The 21,014-nt window shown below is 38.2% G+C and overlaps 1 protein-coding gene across 6 annotated transcripts in view; it reads left to right on the top strand.

Moving 5' to 3' along the window:
* Positions 1 to 9,005: 9,005 nt before the first annotated feature.
* pias2 (protein inhibitor of activated STAT, 2) overlaps positions 9,006 to 21,014 on the top strand; it is an 84,733-nt gene continuing 72,724 nt past the window's right edge. For 2 of the 6 annotated variants that reach the window (XM_030416783.1, XM_030416781.1), the window contains exon 1: positions 9,006 to 9,112. In XM_030416783.1, coding sequence (XP_030272643.1) covers positions 9,072 to 9,112 — 41 coding nt within the window. In that variant the 5' untranslated portion in view covers positions 9,006 to 9,071. Of the gene's footprint in view, positions 9,113 to 13,186; positions 13,299 to 20,162; positions 20,273 to 21,009 lie in introns of those variants that run through there. The other 4 variants (XM_030416782.1, XM_030416784.1, XM_030416786.1 and 1 more) reach the window with 4 other exon arrangements.

The raw sequence follows: 21,014 nt of genomic DNA, 5'->3' as shown, positions 1-21,014 counted from the left end.
AATAGCCGGGCATTTATTTGTTTCAATCACTTAACAGACCAGGCGGCAATTTGAGACCAGGCGGCAATTTGGGACAGGCGTTTAAAGCCCCTGTACAGACTTTTCATTTAGTGTTGATTTTGGCGGCCCCGCTGGACTAAAGCAGTAGTGTTTTGCCGGAATGAAGATTGCATTTCCCATGAGCTCTGGCGCCCACTGTCATGAAGACGTTTGTCTGGCCGGCGCGTGTAGATTTGTTTTGGAAACGTCGGAAAGACGACGGGACTTGCTTTGAAAACTTTTTTTTTTTTTTTAGCAGCTATCTGCAGCGTGCTAATGGACGAGGTAATGTGTCTATTTGTATTTCTACTTAATATAATATGCAGCCGGTGAAACAAAGTAATGCTGCTGTTGCGCTGCAATTTCCCAGCTATATATATAACCCACGGTGCTACACAGCTAGCGTTACAGCAAAGTCACAGTGATTGTGATGGATGTTTTGTTCTAAGTATGAAACTGAATCATTTATAATGACAGAGGATATTACCGACGCATCATTGCAGGTCGGCTGGGCTGAAGCATACACACAGCTGAAATGGATGCGTGATCTAAGACGTTTGTTGTCGTTTTCACGAGTGTAGTATCTAGAGCTAATCTAGTGGTAACGTTAGCCAGCTTTGTTGTAACAACATAAATTCATGTATTGCTGTAAACTACGTCCCGCATTACATTTCGTAAATGAAATAAAATTTACAAACGTGTCTTGGAGGAATCGGGCAAATTCTGGATCCGACCCTCCCTTCAAGCCCCGCAACTCTCTCCATCTCTGGAAGGAATCGCCAATGTTTATCCGTGTTTTAGCCCTAGCTCGATCGGATTCCCTCTTGGCCTTTCGTTGGTCTTCGGTTCGAATTCTTTTTCTTTTCTTTGTCTCATTATCAGCCATGACAAAAGTTTTTGCTCGGTTAGCACTGGCTAGCGTAGCAACAAAACAGCTATGCCGTATCCTGAATGTCGTCAGTTCCGGTCTGACTGCCGTAAATCGTTTCGTCAGTCCGACGCAACCAAGGCCTTTCAGAGGTATAGAATCAGACTACTTAGAAATAGCGTATCTTCACGCTGATGGGCTCATTTGCTGTTGTAGGTAACAGAGACACATCAGCAGAAACCAGAGACTTTTGCATATCCAGTTAAAAACTCCGTACAGGGGCTTTAATATTAATTAATTAATTAATTAATTAATTAATTAATTAATTAACTGAAACACGACTTTTATTTGGTTATTTACGATATATATATATATATATATATTTTATAGGCTACTATATTATTTCATGATTAGTGCAATGGTGGCACTGTGTTAGCTCTATATCTCTGATTGTCCCCCAATTGGGAGACTCGTTTGTGATGGAGAACTGCAGATCACGGCGGACTGCACAGTGCCTCAAATTTGAAGAAGTCGTGTTTATGGTGCTTTATAAGTTACTTTTACCATTAGCAGGAGCTAGCATTAGCTACATGGAAGTAACTCAAAACACATACGAACAAACAAAGTAACATATTCAGACACACCTCATAGTTCATTAGCATTTAAAGGTGCAGGCACAGAAACAGCCTGTTCTCAGGAGAGCGCAGGAGAGCTCACTTGAGCAAATTTTAGACAGCTGAAATTCAGGACCACGGACGGATTTGGGGCAATGCATATCGAATACAGTGTTGTTGGACTTCTGACAGCTGTGTGAAATTGATGAAAAACAGTATAATATGGGACCTAATTCTGGCATTTAGAAGAACCAACAAATTAAGAAAACACGGAAAACCAACCCGACATCAGGAAACAAGTTTTGGGCCAGCTAAGTTACACCAGAAAGAGGCCAATTAAAAAGCAGTCAAAGAGAACAAGGAGAATATTGGAAAAATGCAGATACAAATTGAGGCTCTGACAAATGAAAACCGCTCCCTTAAAGAAATGTGCCCTAAAATGCGAGGTATAAAAGAAACTACACGTAAACTTTTGGGATTGAAAGAAAGAGAAAAACGAGGACACAAAAGACGTGGTGGCAGGCATTCTCACAAGGGTGATCCCAGTGGCGGTTGACAGACTCACACGGACGGCCCGAAACGAAGTCTGGAGGAAATCCAAAGAGGCAAGAGTCTGCAAAGAAATGAACATCAGCTGCAAAGAGGACTTTTTAAAGGAGGACAGAGAGGCTCGGGCAAAGCTGTGGCCAAAAGTGGAGGGGCTCGACGCAACGGCAGAAAGGCCTTCCTAAAAGAGGGATATGCGGTAATCGATGGACGGAGAATTGAGCCTTAATAAGTGGACATGATAAAAGTCAAATCTTCTTTTATTTTGAGGCAACACAGAACTCAGGTTAAACTGCTAGACCTTAGAAATAGAAGAAGAAAAGAAATTAGAGTCAGTTACTGTGTTGGATAAAGAGGTGAAATGTATGTATGTTTTTGTACACCTTAAGAGAGAACCTAATTAGAGGTAAAGGAAATAAGAAGAAGAAGATAAAGTTAAGTGGGTTGTTAAGAGAGTTAAGAGAGTTAACTAACACTAATAAGTTGATGCATTGGAACTAATACCTTAGGACAACATGCTCATTCCTGCGCGCAGTTAATACATAAAGCGCATTCAAGGACTTTTGAAAACAATGTCTGTTTTACTTGTTTCTGTTAATGTTAGAGGTTTGAAAAATATTGTTAAATGCAAGGCTATTTTTTTATTTTGTAAAGAACAAAAGGCAAATTGCATTTTCCTTAAAGAGACTCATTCGGGAACAACAGATGAAAAACTATGGGAACAACAGTGGGGAGATAAACAGAGCCGGCCCTGCCTATAGGCAAATACTAGGGGCGCCGTCATACGGGGGGCGCCGAAAACAGGGGAGAAAAAAAAATAATAAAACATTTTTTTAAAAAATATATTTTTTACCAGTGCCATTACTACTATTATTTTGAAATATTATATAAGCCCACAGCAATATAACGTCATAGCAAGGACTATTAAATAACGGAGAGGCCTTTTTTCTGGGTTCTGGCTCGTTGCACTGGCGAGCTGCCTGAATCTGACCGGACCGAAACCCCAAGACCAAGAGAGAGATTAATGATACTGTAGGTCCAAACCACAAGGTCCAAAAGACTGAAACCATCCGGCACCCAGTGAAGGAAAAGAAGGAAAGAAGAGGAGGGAAAACGTGAAGAAGATACAAGTACAGTAACGTCAATGCGATGAAGAGTTTAATGATCGTAGTTACCGTTGTTGGAGAAGAGTGTTAGCTTGCTAGCTAACTTCGGACGATAGCAGCATTGTTTAATAATCAATAAATAGCTGAGTTGACGTGTGTTAATGTTAGTCCACCTTAAATTCATCAGGGACATTTGGAAAGTTAACGTTAGCCCTGTTCAGGTGTTATTTCACAGGTGTCTTTCCTGCCAGTATGTCAGTTAAATGCTATTAGTTTTCCATCCCCTTTGTCATAGTGTAGTTGTGAACCTTTGGTTTATTGTGTCACAGTTTATGTTAAAGTTCACAGAAGTGTTAAAGTGCAGTTAAAGTGTATTACTGTTAATACCCCACACCTTAGCTTTCCCATATCATTCATAGGCGAAATATATACACTGCACTTGCACTCTGGTTAGACTATTGCTTTTCAATGACAATAAAGTTGAATGAATCATTTAAATTATTAGTCTATATTAGTCTTATGTATAGCACACATCAAGCATCTGTTGTTGTTGTTGGGTATGTTTAATTAAAATCTAACATGCAGTGGTCACATATACTTCTCTTCTCTCTTCAGATGCACTCTTAACATATTTCACCACCAGCCCAGTGACACAGCATCAGGTGCTCCTGTCCCTCTACCTCAGCACAGCAGAGTGACACAGCATCAGGACTAAAGGCTGACTGGCCATCTCTTCTAACTGACAAAGTGAGATGAGAGTTAGCTCACAGAGGACCAGTTCAAATAAAAAAGCAGTTACACATTTCCCAAAAACAAAGATGGGAGAGTGTCAACATCTAACCCTACTTTTGTAACAGAGTCTTAGTCAATGCTGAAAAAATCAAAAGAAGCTGGCAGATGTACTCAAACAGAAATGATAGCTTGCACTGCTTCTGCTGCTAAATGTTTTGACCAAAAGAATACATACTTAATAAGGAAGGACTAAAGGACTGTAAAAATGCAAGCCACTGCTGAAGGTTCATGAGGATAGCCAGGCGCACAATAACCACATGGCAACGTGGAAGGAGTCGGTGGTCGTTTTGCAAAGCGGCTGACAATAGATAAGTGAGAGATGGCACTTGCTGAGGCTGAGAGATAATATCTTTGCACAGTGCCTTATTTATATTGTATTTTTATCACTTGTTTCTTTCCTCAGTTTTTATTTAGTGTGATATGTTTTACTTAAAAGAAATAAAATATTGAATACATACATGCAGTTTCTGTGTAAGTGTATGAAAATGTATTGTGAAATTGACTGCGATGCAAAAGGGCGCTGGCTAAGATTTTGCCTAGGGCACCAAATTACTCAGAGCCGGCCCTGGAGATAAAATACTGTTTTCTCATGGAACTTCTCACTCTGCAGGGGTTATGATATTGTTCACCAGATTACCTGGTAAGATAATTGAGCACAACAGTGATATGGGTGGACACTGGCTTATGGTGGTGGTAGAGATTCATGACCAGAGATTTATTTTAACATGTGTATATGGTTACAAAAATCGAACTTACAACAGTGCCATGATGGAAAGTTTGGGAATACTCATGAATGAATGGAAAACTACATTTTAAGACATTTTAATATGGTGGTGGAGGATTACAAGTACCTGGGTGTTACCATCAACCACAGACTGGACTGGAGATCTAACACTGAAGCTGTTTACAAGAAGGGGATGAGCAGACTTTACTTCCTGAGGAAGCTGAGATCCTTTAACGTGTGCAGCAAGATGTTGGAGATCTTTTATCAGTCTGTGGTGACCAGTGTACTTTTCTTTGCTGTGGTTTGTTGGGGAAGCAGCATCGGAGCCAGCGACACCAACAGACTCAACAAACTGATCAGGAAGGCTGGCTCTGTGATTGGCTGCAAACAGGACACTCTGGAGGCTGTGGTGGAGAGGAGGACACTGAAAAAACTGTTATCCATCATGGATAATCCTCTCCACCCTCTCCAACTCACACTGGTCAGACAGCGGAGCACCTTCTCCGGAAGGCTGGTTCAGCTTCGCTGTCGTAGCAATAGATACAGGAAATCTTTCCTGCTACAAGTCATCACTTTATACAATAACTCTCTCACCTCTGCCTGACAGAGAACTCTGGTCTCTCTACTGTTTTGTTGTATATATTATTATTGTTATAGTATATTTTGCATATTTTGTTTTGTTGTATATATTATTATTGTTTATAGCACACTGTGCACTGTATATATACACTATGTATATATTGGCTTCTATTTATGTTATGTACAAAGTGTTTTATTTGCGGACCCACAACTGCTTAACAAAATAATTTCCCAGTCTGGGATCATTAAAGTAATTCTATCTATCTATCTATCTATCTATCTATCTATCTATCTATCTATCTATCTATCTATCTATCTAGCTAGCTAGCTAGCTAGCTAGCTAGCTAGCACCAAACTCCCTGATGAAACACCACAGAGGTTCACAACCAGAATATGATGACACCTTGTCCAATTTATGTGTAACAACTAACATAGTTGATTACTGGAGAAAGTTAAATCCTACCTCCTTAAAGTACACATGGATCAGCTCTTCAAACAACACGTGCTATTCAAGATTAGACTACTGGCTTTTTTCTCAAATGTCATGTAAAGATATCTTGAAGTGTAAATTATCAGCAGCCCCACTCACAGATCACTGCATGATTAACATATAAGTTGTGACTATTCAACAAAATAGGAAATCAGACAATATATGGACTTTTTTGCTATTTAATAGGGGTTTCTGCAGTCAGGTTAAAGCCTTATATCGAAGTGACCTAAATAAACAGGAATGGTTCAAATTCAAACTTGATAGCAATAGAAACTCGGAACCTTTAGTGGAGGAAAAGGCTAAAGTACATGCCCTTCAACTTCAGCTAGATGAACTCTACTTATAAAAAGAGCAAATGGGGCGTATGTAAGATCAAGAGCCAGGTGGCTTGAACATGGAGAAGCAAAATTCAGCTTACTTAATTGGATTAGAAAAGCACAAACAAAGTAAAAAGAAGACTTGTAAACTGAAGAAAATTGATCTAATAATTGAAGACCATTAAATGAGGAAATATGGCTTTTCTACAATAATTTATACAAATTGAATTTCCAAGAAATGAAGTGTGAATTCCTTTTTGGACTGGTCAAAGACAAAATAAAAATATTAAATGAGAGGGAAAAAAATATTTTAGAAGAAAAGTTAAGTAAATCCGAAATCGACACTGCAATAAAGCAAATGAAAAACGGAAACTCGCCAGGAATTGATGTATAACAATAGAATTTTACTAACATTTTTGGAATGACATCAAAAACTTGTTATATAATGCCTTCATTGAATGCATAGAAAAAGGATGCTTATCCCCAACAATGAAAACAGGGTTGATAACTCTACTATCTATATCAAATAAAGATCTACTGAAACTTGACAATTGGAGACCAATAACTCTGCTTTGCAATGATTATAAAATACTAGCTCTTCTTCACGCTTATTGACTCAAACAGGTTTTGGCTGAATTAGTGGATGAATACCAGTCTGCCTTCATTAAAATTAGAAATATTCACAACAACTTCAGAGTAATATTAGTTATGCTAGACTATCAATCTCTCTTTGAATCAGAAGGCTTTATTTTGTTCATTGATTTTTTCAAAGCATTTGATTCCATAGAACATACATTTCTGATCAACACAAAAATTTGGGTTTGGGATTAAATTCTGTGCGATCATTAAAATGTTCTACAATGACATAATAAGTTACATCTCTCTTAATCCAGGAATGACCTCTAAAATAAAAATTCATCAAGGAATTAGACAAGCGTGTCCCATATCAACCAAACTTTTCATTTTGTGTACTCAAATACTGGCATATTTGATTAATAATCATTTGGAAATTAAAGGGATTACCTTTTTTGACTATCAATTTCTAATCAGTCAATTTGCGGATGACACATTATTTCTTCTACGAGATAAACCCATAATTGAAAAAAGCCTTAAACGTAATCTCCATATTCTCCAGAGCATCTGGTTTGGGTTTGAATTTGAACAAATGTGAACTTCTCTCACTGTCCCCCTGCAATGAAGACCATATAAAGTCCATTCCTGTGAAAAAAAAGTGAAATACTTGGGTTTGAGTATAATCAAAGATAACAAATTAAGGGAAAGTAACAATTTTTATGAAAAACTAGAGATTATGAAGAAAACTCTAAATCATTGGCTAACTAGAGAACTCTCTGTTTTTGGAAGAAACATACTGTCCTGAGGGCATTTCAAAACTGGTTTATCCATGCCAGTCCTTATTTGTTGCTCCTCAAAACATTAAGAAAGCCAACTCAATTATATATAATTTTATATGGAGAAACAAAACACATTATATAAAAAAGTCACAATTAATCAAAAATGTAAGCAAGGGAAGATTAAATACATTAGACTTTGAATCAATTGGATAAAAGCGTTTCTATCTATCTGTATAGGTTTAGATTTCTTGTTGAGTATGAAAGTAAAGAATTTCCCGTGAAACTATCTGTTTCTACTATTTCATAAGCAAGTATTACACTACTGGAAAATGTTATTTACACATAATTTTAGCCCGCATGGCTCCACCTTATGGAATACTAGAACAATCACAATAAATAGAAAAAAACTCTCACACAAACTTGGTATGACAAGAAAATAATATTTGTAGCTGACCCGATAGATAATCAAGGGTCAAACATGAAACTTGATTCCTTCAAAGAAAAAATTGATATACAGTGCTCTTATAGAGAGTACTGTAAAATATGTCTTGCAATACCAGCTCACTTAATCCAGCAAATTCAAAACACACTTTCACATTCAGAAGTAAGGATAATCTTACCAGATATTCGAATTTGACAAATCCAAATTGGAGATAAAAAATGCAGCAATGAAGTTATACGGAACAAGTTTAAAGACATTCTTTTTCATGATCTTACAAGAGCTATAAATATTAAAACAAGCAAGACCAACGCAAAAATCTAAAACAAGCATGTTAAATATATGAAATGGCCAATCTCCCTAAAAGCAAAAGAACTAGAATTTTCAAAATTATCAATGGTTATTATCCAGCTGCAGACACATTAAAAAGAAGATTTTGTTTCGAGGTGGAGCCATGTGGCTTCTGTCAATCAGATAGTGAAACTATCAAGCACCTATATTATTCATGTCGGGTAGTGACCCAGTTTTGGCAATCCATGTATGACTGGTTAGAAAATAAAACAGATAACATCACACCCTTTAATAAGGATCAAGTTTTGGTATACAATGAAAATATCCCCCCAAAAATGTCTGATCTAATCAATATAATTACAGTTTTAGGAAAATATCACATACACACTTGAAAGGTAGATAACCCTCAGTGATGTGTTATAAAAATGAGTTGACTTTGATGCCTTGAGTTTACTGGCAGATGAATATGAAGGAATTTGTGGGCTGATTTAGGCTGCTGTGTGGTGCAGAGTGTCGGGCATAGAGGAATCTCTATTAGAGAGGATGCCTTGATTTGTAACCGTGCATTTATTTGTTTTTGGTTTTTGCCTTATTGTATTTGATTTGTTTTATTTTTTTTAACAAAGCCTTGTAGATTTTATTTTTGGTAATGGAGAGACGAGATGTCATTTTATGTTCCCTTTGAGAGAATGTGTATTTAATATTTTGAAAAGTTAAATAAAGCTTTGAAAAAAATAAAGGTCTATGTACATATATCCATAGCGTACAAGGTTAGATTACTCCAAAAGGTGGCAGTAGTGCAACATTTAGGATGAATACTGCTGGTAAAACACACTGAAGAAGAAGTAGAAGCCGCTGGCCAGCCAGCTGTGGCGTCCTATGGGCGTCACCTGGAAGTAGTCAGGCTGGGCGGGATGACCGGAACAACAAGATGGCGGACAATGAGGAGTTTCGGGTAGGCAAAAAGAAAAACACAGATTATGACGTACTTTTGTCAATATAACAACATGTAATAGAAACTTGTCAAGAATACACGGATCGATATAGACACCTGGAGTTGATTAGCTGCAAGGATAGGACACTGTCCGGCAGGAATGTACATTTTCAGATCAGGTCGTTTGCTTTGTGGTTGTTAGCCTTAAAGCTAACGCTAATTTAACTGTGAACAGACAGTCGAAAAAAGGTACCTTGTTAACTCACTACACCTAGCATTACCTGAAACGACACCCGCTTATATTTTTATACAACTGAGTATAGTTTCGCAGACCCTGTAAGTGCCATAGTAATGGTTTTCACTCTAAATGTCCGTTGCTGTGTGCACCATAAAGCTATGAACATTTACAGTGACATGTCCTATTTTGGACAAAAAACCCAGTTAGCTCAACGTTAAGTTAACGCTAGGGTGCTCTACTATCTCGGCGTTAATGATCAGTGTTTTATTACACGCATACTAATAATCAAACAAAATACATAACATAATTAAACTTTTTTCAATCGGGTTAACAGTTCAATGCTTATTATTATAAGTCTAAGTTCCCTTTAACATTTTAATGTGACCATTTCCGATCACAAACCCGGAATCACATTTTTTCCCTCTCCAAAATAATAAGGTAACTCAAACAATCAGTGATTTAATAGTTGTATCTCAGCTTTGTGCCCACATGGCTGTGCGCTCAGCAGCGCTGAGAGAAATGACAGCGCATGCGCGTCTTGTCTATGTGTGAACAATATGTTGACAGTATGGTGGACACTGATCATCTGGTTTTCTATCTGGTTGTGTTTTATTTGTCATCAGGACATGCACGATGAGGGTGTGTGCCCTGATGCATACGAGACAAAGATACAGGGAATATTATCACCTGATAAAATAAATGTTAAACAAATACGTACATACATACATACATACATACATACATATAGGGGTTAATAACCGTTACTTTTAGTTGGATGAATGTTTAGCTATGTGGCCATGTATTCTGTCTGAAATGGTGAAAGTATCGCCAAAGCTGTCATTTCAGAAAATAGCTAAATTAGTAACCCAATCGCTGGATGTAATTATACTTGGGTTGGAGCGTATCTGAAGGAGAGTCTGGTTTTGAACAGTGGCCAAGACTGTATTTCTCCATCTGTATGTGATATACACTGAACAAAAATATAAATGCAACACTTTTGTTTTTGCTCCCACTTTTCATGAGCTGAACTCAAAGATCTAAAACTTTTTCTATATACACAAAAGATTCATTTCCCTCATATTGTTCACAAATCTGTCTAAATCTGTGTTAGTGAGCACTTCTCCTTTGCCGAAATAATCCATCCCGCCTAACAGGTGTGGCATATCATTGATTAGACAGCATGAATATTGCACAGGTGTGCCTTAGGCTGGCCACAATGAAAGGCCACTCTGAAATTTGCAGTTTCGCTTTATTTGGGGGATCTGGGGGGCTCAGAAAACCAGTCAGTATCTTGTGTGACCACCATTTGCCTCACATCTCCTTCTCATAGAGTTGATCAGGTTGTTGATTGTGGCCTGTGGAATGTTTGTCCATCCACAACGTTGACAGCAGCAAACCGCTCACCCACACGACGACAAACTGCAGTCAGGTCGAGACCCCGATGAGGACGACGAGCATGCAGATGAGCTTCCCTGAGACGGTTTCTAACAGTTTGTGCAGAAATTCTTTGGTTATGCAAACCGACTGTTGCAGCAGCTGTCTGGGTGGCTGGTCTCAGACGATCTTGGAGGTTAACATGCTGGATGTGGAGGTCCTGGGCTAGTGTGGTTACACGTGGTCTGCGGTTGTGAGGCAGGTTGGATGTATGGCCAAATTGTCTGAAACACCTTTGGAGACGGCTTATGGTAGAGAAATGAACATTCAATTAGAGCTGCACGATATATCGTTTGAGCATCGTCATCGCGATGTGCGTGTGCGCAATAGTCCCATCGCAGGGCCTGCAATGTAGGAGGCAAATGAACTCATCTAATTTCAGGGGTACCTGACACACTGTGCATGCAGACTCTGCATGTGCAGCGATCCAAAATCACATTAGTTCTTATTCAGTGTGGCCAAGCAGACCACGCCCCTGCACATGGAGTGAGTCGCTGGTGACAACATTGAAAAATTACCAACAAAAGCAACATCGGTTATCTGGAATTATTTCGACTACAAGAAGGATGATATTGACCAAACACGTGTTCTGTGTCAACAGTGCCTTGCATCTGTTGCCACAACGAGAGGTAATACAACCAATTTGTTTGACCATTTACGTCGGTACCACACAGCTCAGTATGTCAAAAAGAGGTAAGATCAGTGCAGGTTAATGGTCTACAAGATAGCAGCAGTGCAGCATAAAATAAAGTGCTATTCAGGTCATCTGATGGAATTTCCTGTATTTTGTCATTTTATATATATCGTGGGGTTAAAAAAAATCGCGATGTCAGTTTTCTCCAATATCGTGCAGCCCTACATTTAATTCACGGGCAACAGCTGCTGCAGTCAGCATGCCAGTTGCACGCTCCCTCAAAACTTGCGACATCTGTGGCATTGTGCTGTGTGATAAAACTGAACATTTTAGATTGGCCTTTTATTGTGGCCAGCCTAAGGCACACCTGTGCAATAATCATGCTGTCTAATCAGCATCTTGATATGCCACACCTGTGAGGTGGGATGGATTATCTCGGCAAAGGAGAAGTGCTCACTCACACAGATTTAGGCAGATTTGTGAACAATATTTGAGAGAAATGGTTCTTTTGTGTATATCTTTGATTTCAGCTCATGAAAAATGGGAGCAAAAACAGAAGTGTTACATTTATATTTTTGTTCAGTGTATGTACAAACCCCAATTCCAATGAAGTTGGGACATTTTGTAAAACGTAAATAAAAACAGAATACAATGATTTGCAAATCCTTTCCAACTTAAATTCAATTGAATACACTACCAGGGGTGTGATTATTCCGGATAAATCCGGCTTTTCCGGCCAGAAAATGAGGCTCTGTAAATCATGCAAATATTTTTTTTGTTTGTTTTTTTTTGTTTGGGGGCCGAATGTGTGGCATTCTGCTGAAATTTGCCGACTTTGCTATATAACTTTCAACATAAATGCCAAACAGTAAAACAGACACAGTTTACAGCTACAGCAGATCTACTGATTGCGTTTCAAATTTGTCCCTCGCTGTCCACACTTCAACATTTGAAAATGTATCAAGTTGCGCAATAATGACAGGCCACCGCTGTCAGCGTTTTTTGTGCCTGCTCTGATTGATGTCTACATGTCACTCCGCAAGTCCATTCATTTGTCACGACGGAACTTCATTGAAAGCAGAGCTCCACCAACAAGCCTGCAATCGTTGCTGAAGGTTATCTGATGTGCCAGTGTTTCGCCTATATGCATTCTGTGGCCGCAAAAAGAAAAGGAAAAAAAAAAAAGACATGATTTTTGTCGGATAAATATCACGGGTGAATGGCGAATTTAAGTTGCACACAGTGAAAGCACTACACCCTATGTTATCCTCAAATTAGGGCTGTCAAACGATTAATTTTTAAAATTGCGATTAATCGCATTTTGTCCATAGTTAACTCGCGATTAATAGCAAATTAATCGAATTTTTTTTGGCGCATTTTTTTCTGTTCTAAATGTACCTTAATGTGTTTTTTTCATGTTCTTAATACTTTTAACAACATAAGAAAGGGTTGGGGTGAGGCAAATATGCTTGCTTTATGAAAATATTTATTCAACACTTCAAATCATGCAGGAAAATAAACCGCTCAAAAAATATCACCTCACCCTAAATGAGCTCAAAACATGATGATGTCTGCTTTTGGCGAGGGGGGGGGGGCGGTGCACTCCCTGCATCTGCCATGTGTTTGGCTTGCAAATAAGATCTGAGACTCAACGTACTTCAATGGTAACTCATTTCATGTCAACAGTACGTGCAGATAACTTTTGTCCTATCAGCCGAACCATCTGGCAGTGTTTTGAAAGTGAATTTGCCGTTCGTAAGTACTTTCTCCATTTCCTTTCGCTTTTCAGTCAACCAGGGTTGGCCAACCCTGCTTCTTCTTCTTCTGATTCCCTTTCTTATTCTTCTGCCACCCTCTGGATCAAGACTACAGGTACCATCGACGGCCGTATATCAAACAATGTGGGTTACTTTTTTTTTGATACAGAGCGTTAATAAAATTAACGGCGTTAAGAGGATGTTGCGTTAACGCGTTATTAACGTGTTAAGTTTCACAGCCCTACTTGAAATCGATTATTATTGTCATTACTGCTATTTGTATTATTTCTACAAGTCACCGTTTAAGTTGAGTGACTAAAATCCTCGTCATCCTATTCAAAGGCTGCAACAGGCGACTCATTGCACCGGGGTGAAGTTAGTTTCAGGTTGGGTATTCGGTGGATATTCACTCGGGTCCTTTACTGAGGTTCACCTAGTGTTGGCAGCAGAAGGACGGTCAGCTCACCTTCAGAGCCTTGCGCTGAATAGCTGGAGACTGATTTAGGGACCGTCATCAAATTACTTAGCATAAATATATTGATACAAAATAATTGCAGTGTTTTCAATATCTTCCATGTCCTGTGACTCAATGACTACAAGCCAGCAGCAGATTGCATTAGTAAACTGGACGAATGACACTCCTATTTATATTGTACTCAGGGCTGTAAACTAGCGGTCGCCACTCGCCAAATGCGACTAAAATATTCCCCTGGCGACTTAATTTTGGAGGGATTCATGCCACGGGGCGGGTAAATGTTTGTCCTGATGGTCGTGCTCTTGCAATACATTATGCATGATATAGCAAAACATTGTTGTAGCTGTAAAGTGATAAATTATGACGGTAGCAAACATTAGTGCTAAACCGGCTATTTGTTGTGTGTCGCACTGAAGTAGCTCCCCCGACGTCACCGCTGTAGAAAATAGTTCCCCTCAGAAGCAACGTAGCGTGCGCGTCACCGCTCTTTAAAAGTTTGGCGCAGTCAGGGGCGTCGCACCCGTGGGGGATGTGTGTGTTTTAACGCCCACACTTTTCCCGGTGAGAGGGTTCAACACCCACACTTTTTCTGCAGTTTTTCTGCAGTTTTGCACAAACGCCTTACTGCGGCCGGAGTCACTTTCTCTGGCCGCTCTGTATCTGCGCTCGCTGCAGCTGCCTCCTCTCCCCCTCCCTCTCCTGTTGCTGCTTCAAACATGACACCGGCTTTGGGACTGACTGGCTGATGATTGGCTGTTCTGCCTTAAGTCCCGCCTCTCTTGCTGTGTTAGATTTATTGTTCAGCTCGTGCTGATGAGGCGGGATCTGCCATAAAATACCAAATAACAGCCGGGCGTTTATTTGTCTCAACCACTTAACAGACCAGGTGTTTATTTGGGACAGGCGTTTAATTCCCTCCTCACAAAAATCTGGGATGAAAATGTCACAAACTTCGCCAGCTTCTCTGTGAATTCTCTGGAAACGGAGAGGAACCAAAATGTCTGTAACGTTCTCTGATGATCATAAACGTTGATTAGTCCTGATACGTTCAGTAAACAGGTCGACACCAAACCACATGATGTGTTGTATAATGTGTTTATGTGTTTACAGCTGCTAATGTATGTAACACTGTTACTGTGATGACATATGACAGTTAAATATTGAATCTGTCTATAATAACCACATCCTGACATGTAACTGTGATTTTTGATAATCTAAGTACTAATAATAACAATCATAACAAAAAATTAACAAAGACTGCAGATCAAGATAAGAAGCTGCAACTGGCAGTGAGCAGCTCTCTTTTCTGTTAGCAGTGAAGTGACATAGTCCATGACAGAACATTATAAAATATGATAATGTATAAAATAACATTTAATGGTAAAAGAAAAAAGTACAGTTGCAGTAGGCTTCTATTACAAATATTATATTATATTATAATTAAACGAATCAAGGCAGATGTCACATTTACGTGTCAGGGTGGGGTTAGTATAGACACAGATTTAATATTTAAGTGTCATTTATCATCACCCCCCGACCCAAAATTGTTTTAAAAAAACACCACCACATCTATCCCCCGCACTTTTGAAAAGCTTGCTACACCTCTGGGCGCAGTGACTGTGATTCGAGCGCAGCAATGACGACACCTCTAACTCATGAGCTGAGGGAAGTTGTACTTAAGTTGCGCATAATTTCTTAACGACTTCCTTCAGTTAGGTTTCAGTTTGATAATCAAGTGGCTTAATATGAGAACAGTTGTCACGTCACAAAACGTGTAAAACCATGGGTCTATCAAATCCAGTGTAAATATTATTATGGTACAGTCGCCACTGACAGGTCTATTACAGAGCCTGAAAGTTAATTAATAAGTGTTTCCTTTGTCAAAGTTTTGCACTGTTCAAGTTTTCAATTTGCAATGTTATGAAATTTTATTAATAATATTAAAATGTATTTCTAAATAATACTTTAGCCTCTTTTCTAAGCATGTATTGGTATATAATACTGTTATCTCCATGAAAAGTACTGAAACAGATGTATATGCAACAAAAAGAGGCAATTTATTATTTGGCGGGTAAAAAATTTACTTGGCCGGTAGATTCTTTCATCTACCGGACGCCTTGGCAGGTGAGCCAAAAAGTTAGTTTACAGCCCTGATTGTACTGTAGTGTTCCTCTATTTTATATAAATATTAATATGCAGGAATTATGATTTTTTTGTCATTACCCATGTCATGTGGCCCACTGACTTCTTATGGAAACAGAATCTGTTTCCATGAAATATATAATGAAGAAAATTAGGGTAAAAAAGTTCTCTAATGCTCAAGAGGTTAACATATGTTCAAGCAGCAATGTCAACTTCTACATTATTTTGTCTCATGTCTTAGATTCTGAAACTCTGAAAGTGTATATATATGTATATATATATACTGTGTGTATATGTATATATATATATATATATATATATATATATATATATATATATATATATATATATAAATATATATATATATATATATATATATAATATATATATAATATATATATATGTATATGTATATATATATATATATATATATATATATATATATATATATATTTAGGGCTGCACAAAAAATCGTTAAAAAATCGCGATCTCGATTCACACATACACGTGATCTCATTTCTACACACAGCGATTCTGAAGCATTTTATATCTCGAGCCGAATCACAAACAAATGCTCCTACTTTCCTCCCGGATTTTTTGAAGCGCCCCCAAACGCAGCACGGCCGCTGCCTCCTCCCTCAACCTGTGGTAAAGCGTCTTTACAACACGTGATTCAGTGGCGGAAGCCCACCTGCAGTTGAGTGTTTGGAAGGAGTGTGAGAAGCCGCTTTTAGACAAGGCAGCAAGCCGCCAATCTGCCCGTCCTATTGACGGCTAGGTCCGCGGTTTTAGACAGAGGGCGGCAAATTGGGGGTCTGTTTTGGTCCGCCGATTTGCTGCCTCGGACGGTACACTTATTTCCGCCTCGACTGCTAGCTTGTTGTTGTAGCGACAAGCTAGAAACGGTCGCTACTTTCAAATTAAAAGCCCCCCGCTAAGAACCCAGTTCTAAACTCCAATGGGGTGCAATGTAAAGCTCTTATTTTGAAGACAAATATGTTGTCAACTGTTTGCAGCCCAACTTCGGGCTTCACGTCACGTCACCTCTGAGGCGGCTTTTGGAAAAGGAAGAATATTATGCCTCCGTTTTAGAAAGCCGATCACAGCAGCTATCACATATCACCTAGCCAAAGCTACGGCCCCAATAAACACTGTACAACATGAGGTATTAGAGGATGCCCTCTCATCTTGGAGACTAATTTTTTTTTTACTTTTGTAAAAATCATTTATCATCCAATGATAGAACTAACAAAACAAAAAAAAACATTGCTTTGGCACAGGCATAGTAGTATGCCTCTGCCATACTACAATGTTTTTTTTTTGTTTTGTTCAAGTTCATCAGTGCAATAAACATTTTGTGAAAAAAATCGTGCCAGAGAATCGTGATCTCAATTCTAAGCAAAAAAATCGTGATTCACATTTTTTCCAGAATCGTGCAGCCCTAGTGTGTGTGTGTATATGTATATATGTATATATATATATATATATATATATATATATATATATATATATATATATATATATATATATATATATATATATATATATATATATATATATATATATATATATATATATATATATGTATATATGTATATATTATATATGTATATATATATATATATATATATATATATATATATATATATATATATATATATATATATATATATATATATATATATATATATATGTATGTGTGTATTAGTGCAGTGCCCGTAGAAAGTATGTATTGCTATAGAAAAGTGCAAGGTTAAGTAGCTTTTTCATGGATGGCCAAATGAGGTTGTATTTCAAGGTGGGACGTCAGGGACATTTGTTGTGAAATGTGTAGATTGATAACTATTGTGTTTTCATATATTTTGGCTTTTATCAAGGACACTGTAGGGAGTTGAACCCCATTCCACTAATGTGAAAGTACCACTACCGGTGCCTTTTTGCTTTTTTAGCCATTGGGAAAAAGCAAAAACATTAATGCAACAGGATGATATTTGAAAGTGTTTTGAAGGCTAAATCTGGTTAGATTTCTGTTTTGAGGATAATAAAAGGGTATGTATGGTCGATTATTGTAATAAGTATGAATTTGTTATCCATCATGGTTATGCTGTTGCATTGGTGTTAAACACAAACCCTTAGTATGTTTAAACAAACATGTTAAGTTTTGAATAATTTGTTGTAAGACAGAAATTGGAAGGTAGATGGAGAATGACGGCTGTTGTAGCACAGTGATGATTTTATTAGAATGAGAAATTGTCTGTTCAGTTATGGTGAGGGTTAGTGTTAGTGAGGGTCATGCAATGAGTTAAATCATATATGGTAAATGATTAAATATACATATTCATGCACAAAATGGGAGTAATTCAATCATCATGCATGTCACATCATGCAAGAACATACAGACACACACACACACACATATTCACAGACACATACACACACAGCTTTATGTTGAGTAGTACCTAATTCAGATTCATTTGTATGGATGACAGTGTACAGGGTTCGTACGGGTGCTTGAAATCCTTGAAAGTGCTTGAATTTCAATGTTGTGTTTTCAAGGTCTGAAAAGTGCTTGGATTTTAGTTTAAGTGCTTTAAAGTGCTTGACATTATAACTCTGTGTCTTTCACAAAATTGGGATCAGACTGGATAATTCATTTCTGAAGTTTTTGCTATTATAAAATATAATTTTAGATGTTTACAGCATAATATAATGTACATAACTGTGATAAAAAGTGAAGAAAAAAATCACAAGTATATATATTTCTTTAGATACGTATTTCACCCCAGCAATAAGGTGCTGGAAAATCTTAAAAATGACCCTTAAAAGTGCTTGAAAAGTGCTTGAATTTGACCTTGGAAAATGTGTACGAACCCTGAGTGTAGTCCAAACAGGTTATTTTCTCATACTTAGTCTGGTGGGTTCATTTTTCTGGGATGAAACATGAACTTCACAGCTTTACGTTGAGTAGTACCTAATTCAGAACAATTTGTATGGCTGACAGTTAGGGCTGGGCGATATGGACTAATCGTCATATCCCGATATATTTAGGCTGAATATCGATATACGATATATATATCCCAATATTTTTATGCAAAGTGAGAGCAAATGTTCAGTCAAAATCAAAGCCAAATATGACATGTGGGTGGGAATTTCGTCATTTTAGGGGCAAGTCCATTTGGCCTTCACTTTTTTTTTTTTTGTCAGGGGCACAAAGGCCACTGAGTAAAATTTGTTGATTTACCTTTCAGACTGATACCATAACATCCTAATTTATAATAAGACATGGATTATGTATAAAACCTTTTTTAGATACCAATATCAAGTTAATGTTACATTACAAAACAGTTTTTTTAAGTAGGGTTAGAGTGAGGTGAATTTTTTCCGTACTACGGTAGGAAAGAGCCGTCGTTTGTGTTTTAACAAGGTTTCACTTATGAGTTATTGATCCGGGAAGTTCGAATCTGTGAATATATTTCCAACTTTACCGGACTAAATCCTACCACATATGTCAGTTACGTATCATGTCAAAACCGGCTGAGCTCGCTCGCTGTGCTGTAAGTTTTGTTCTTCTGTTTTGAGACGCTGCTGCTGTATGAGAGGCTTTCACGTGAGATCATCGTGATGATGAGACTCCACCTGCGCGAACCGCGGACTCACTGAAGTTACTGTGAGTGACTACTGTGCACTCAGGTGGCTGTAATTCAAGACAAGCTCACTACGCTGTCCGGTGGCCGTGCGATGATATTTTTTCATGGGGTATCAAGGCCAAAAAAAAAAATCAATATGCCAAAAATAAGCCACCTATCAATTCATTTATAAATCAATAACAGTGTTTCCTCTAGGATTTTTTTCAGCAGCGGGGGCAGGCTCTCCGGGGAGCCGTGGCGGCGTAAACAAATCATACTTGACTGCAGATTTTACTTTTATGCCCAGCATTCCCCTTTTCAATGAATGGCTGGCATGGAAGAGGGCTTTTTAAAGGCTGAATGTAAAAATAAAAAATAATAACAAAAATACAACAATAAAATAAAATAAACAATAAAGCAATAAATAATAATTTCTTGATGGGGCTGTAGAATCAGTGGCAAAGTTTGCACCCAGGCTCAGAACAATGAATTTTTCTGGGTTTTGAGAAATATTTGAACAAGCTCATCTGAAAATGCAGTCGGCAGTTACATCATGGCGTGTATATATTCGCTTAATGCTATCAATTAGTTTACTCACGTTAGCGACACTGAGTTGAGTTGGCATCGGGCCCAGTTAATTAAGCTACCGATATGTTACGTAACCTTAGCTGGCCATCAATATTTTGCGAATGTCTATTGAACTTATAAAATCTATTATAAGTTTTCTTAAGCTATGAGTTTACCTTTTCTCCGGTGAGTCTTTGCCCTATTTTCAAGATGACCCTCCTCTGACTCTCCGACCTGGTGCCTGGGTGCTTGCCGTGATGTCACTTTCAAGGCCACGCTCTCGCGAGTAATAAACGTCGATGGCAGCGGTAAGTTATTGGGGGAGGGCGGGGGGAATCTACTCCAAAGAGTAGATACTGAGCAAGATAGTTATCTAGTTTATCTCAGCACTCGCGACACCCGACCCAGTGCAGGACTCTGCTGTGAAGGTGGAGATATGATGCGGTGGTGGTGTATTTGCGAAAAAAAAAAAAAAAAAAGGAAATTTGAAGGAGCGGCGGGCCGCCACTTCTAAATGAATGTAGAGGAAACACTGTAATTGCATATTAATCGCAATTTTTTGGGCAATTTTTTTTCTGTTCTAAATGTACCTTAATGTATTTTTTCATGTTCTTAATACTTTTAACAACATGAGAAAGGGTTAGGGTTAGGCAAATATGCTTGCTTTATGAAAATGTTTATTCAACACTTCAAATCATGCAGGAAAATAAAAGGCTCAAAAAATATCACCTCGCCCTAAATGGGATCACAACATGGTAATGTCTGCTTTTGGCGGGGGGGGGGGGGGGGGCAGCAGTGGGCTCTTTGCATCTGCCATGTGTTTGGCTTGCATATGATATTTGAGACTCGACGTACTTCGATGGTAACGCATTTCATGTCGACAGTACCTGCAGATAACTTTTATCCTGTTGACCTAACCATCTGGCAGTGATTTGAAAGTGATTTTGCCGTTCATAAGTCCTTTCTCCATTTCCTTTCGCTTTTCAGTCCACCGTGTTTTTCCCGAACCACCAAACCTGCTTCTTCTTCTTCTGATTCACTTTCTTATTC

Source organism: Sparus aurata, chromosome 5 (genome assembly GCF_900880675.1).
Source record: "Sparus aurata chromosome 5, fSpaAur1.1, whole genome shotgun sequence".
Classification (NCBI taxonomy): domain Eukaryota; kingdom Metazoa; phylum Chordata; class Actinopteri; order Spariformes; family Sparidae; genus Sparus; species Sparus aurata.
The sequence above is the reverse complement of the archived record's forward strand: the minus strand, read 5'-3'. Positions and strand labels throughout refer to the sequence as shown.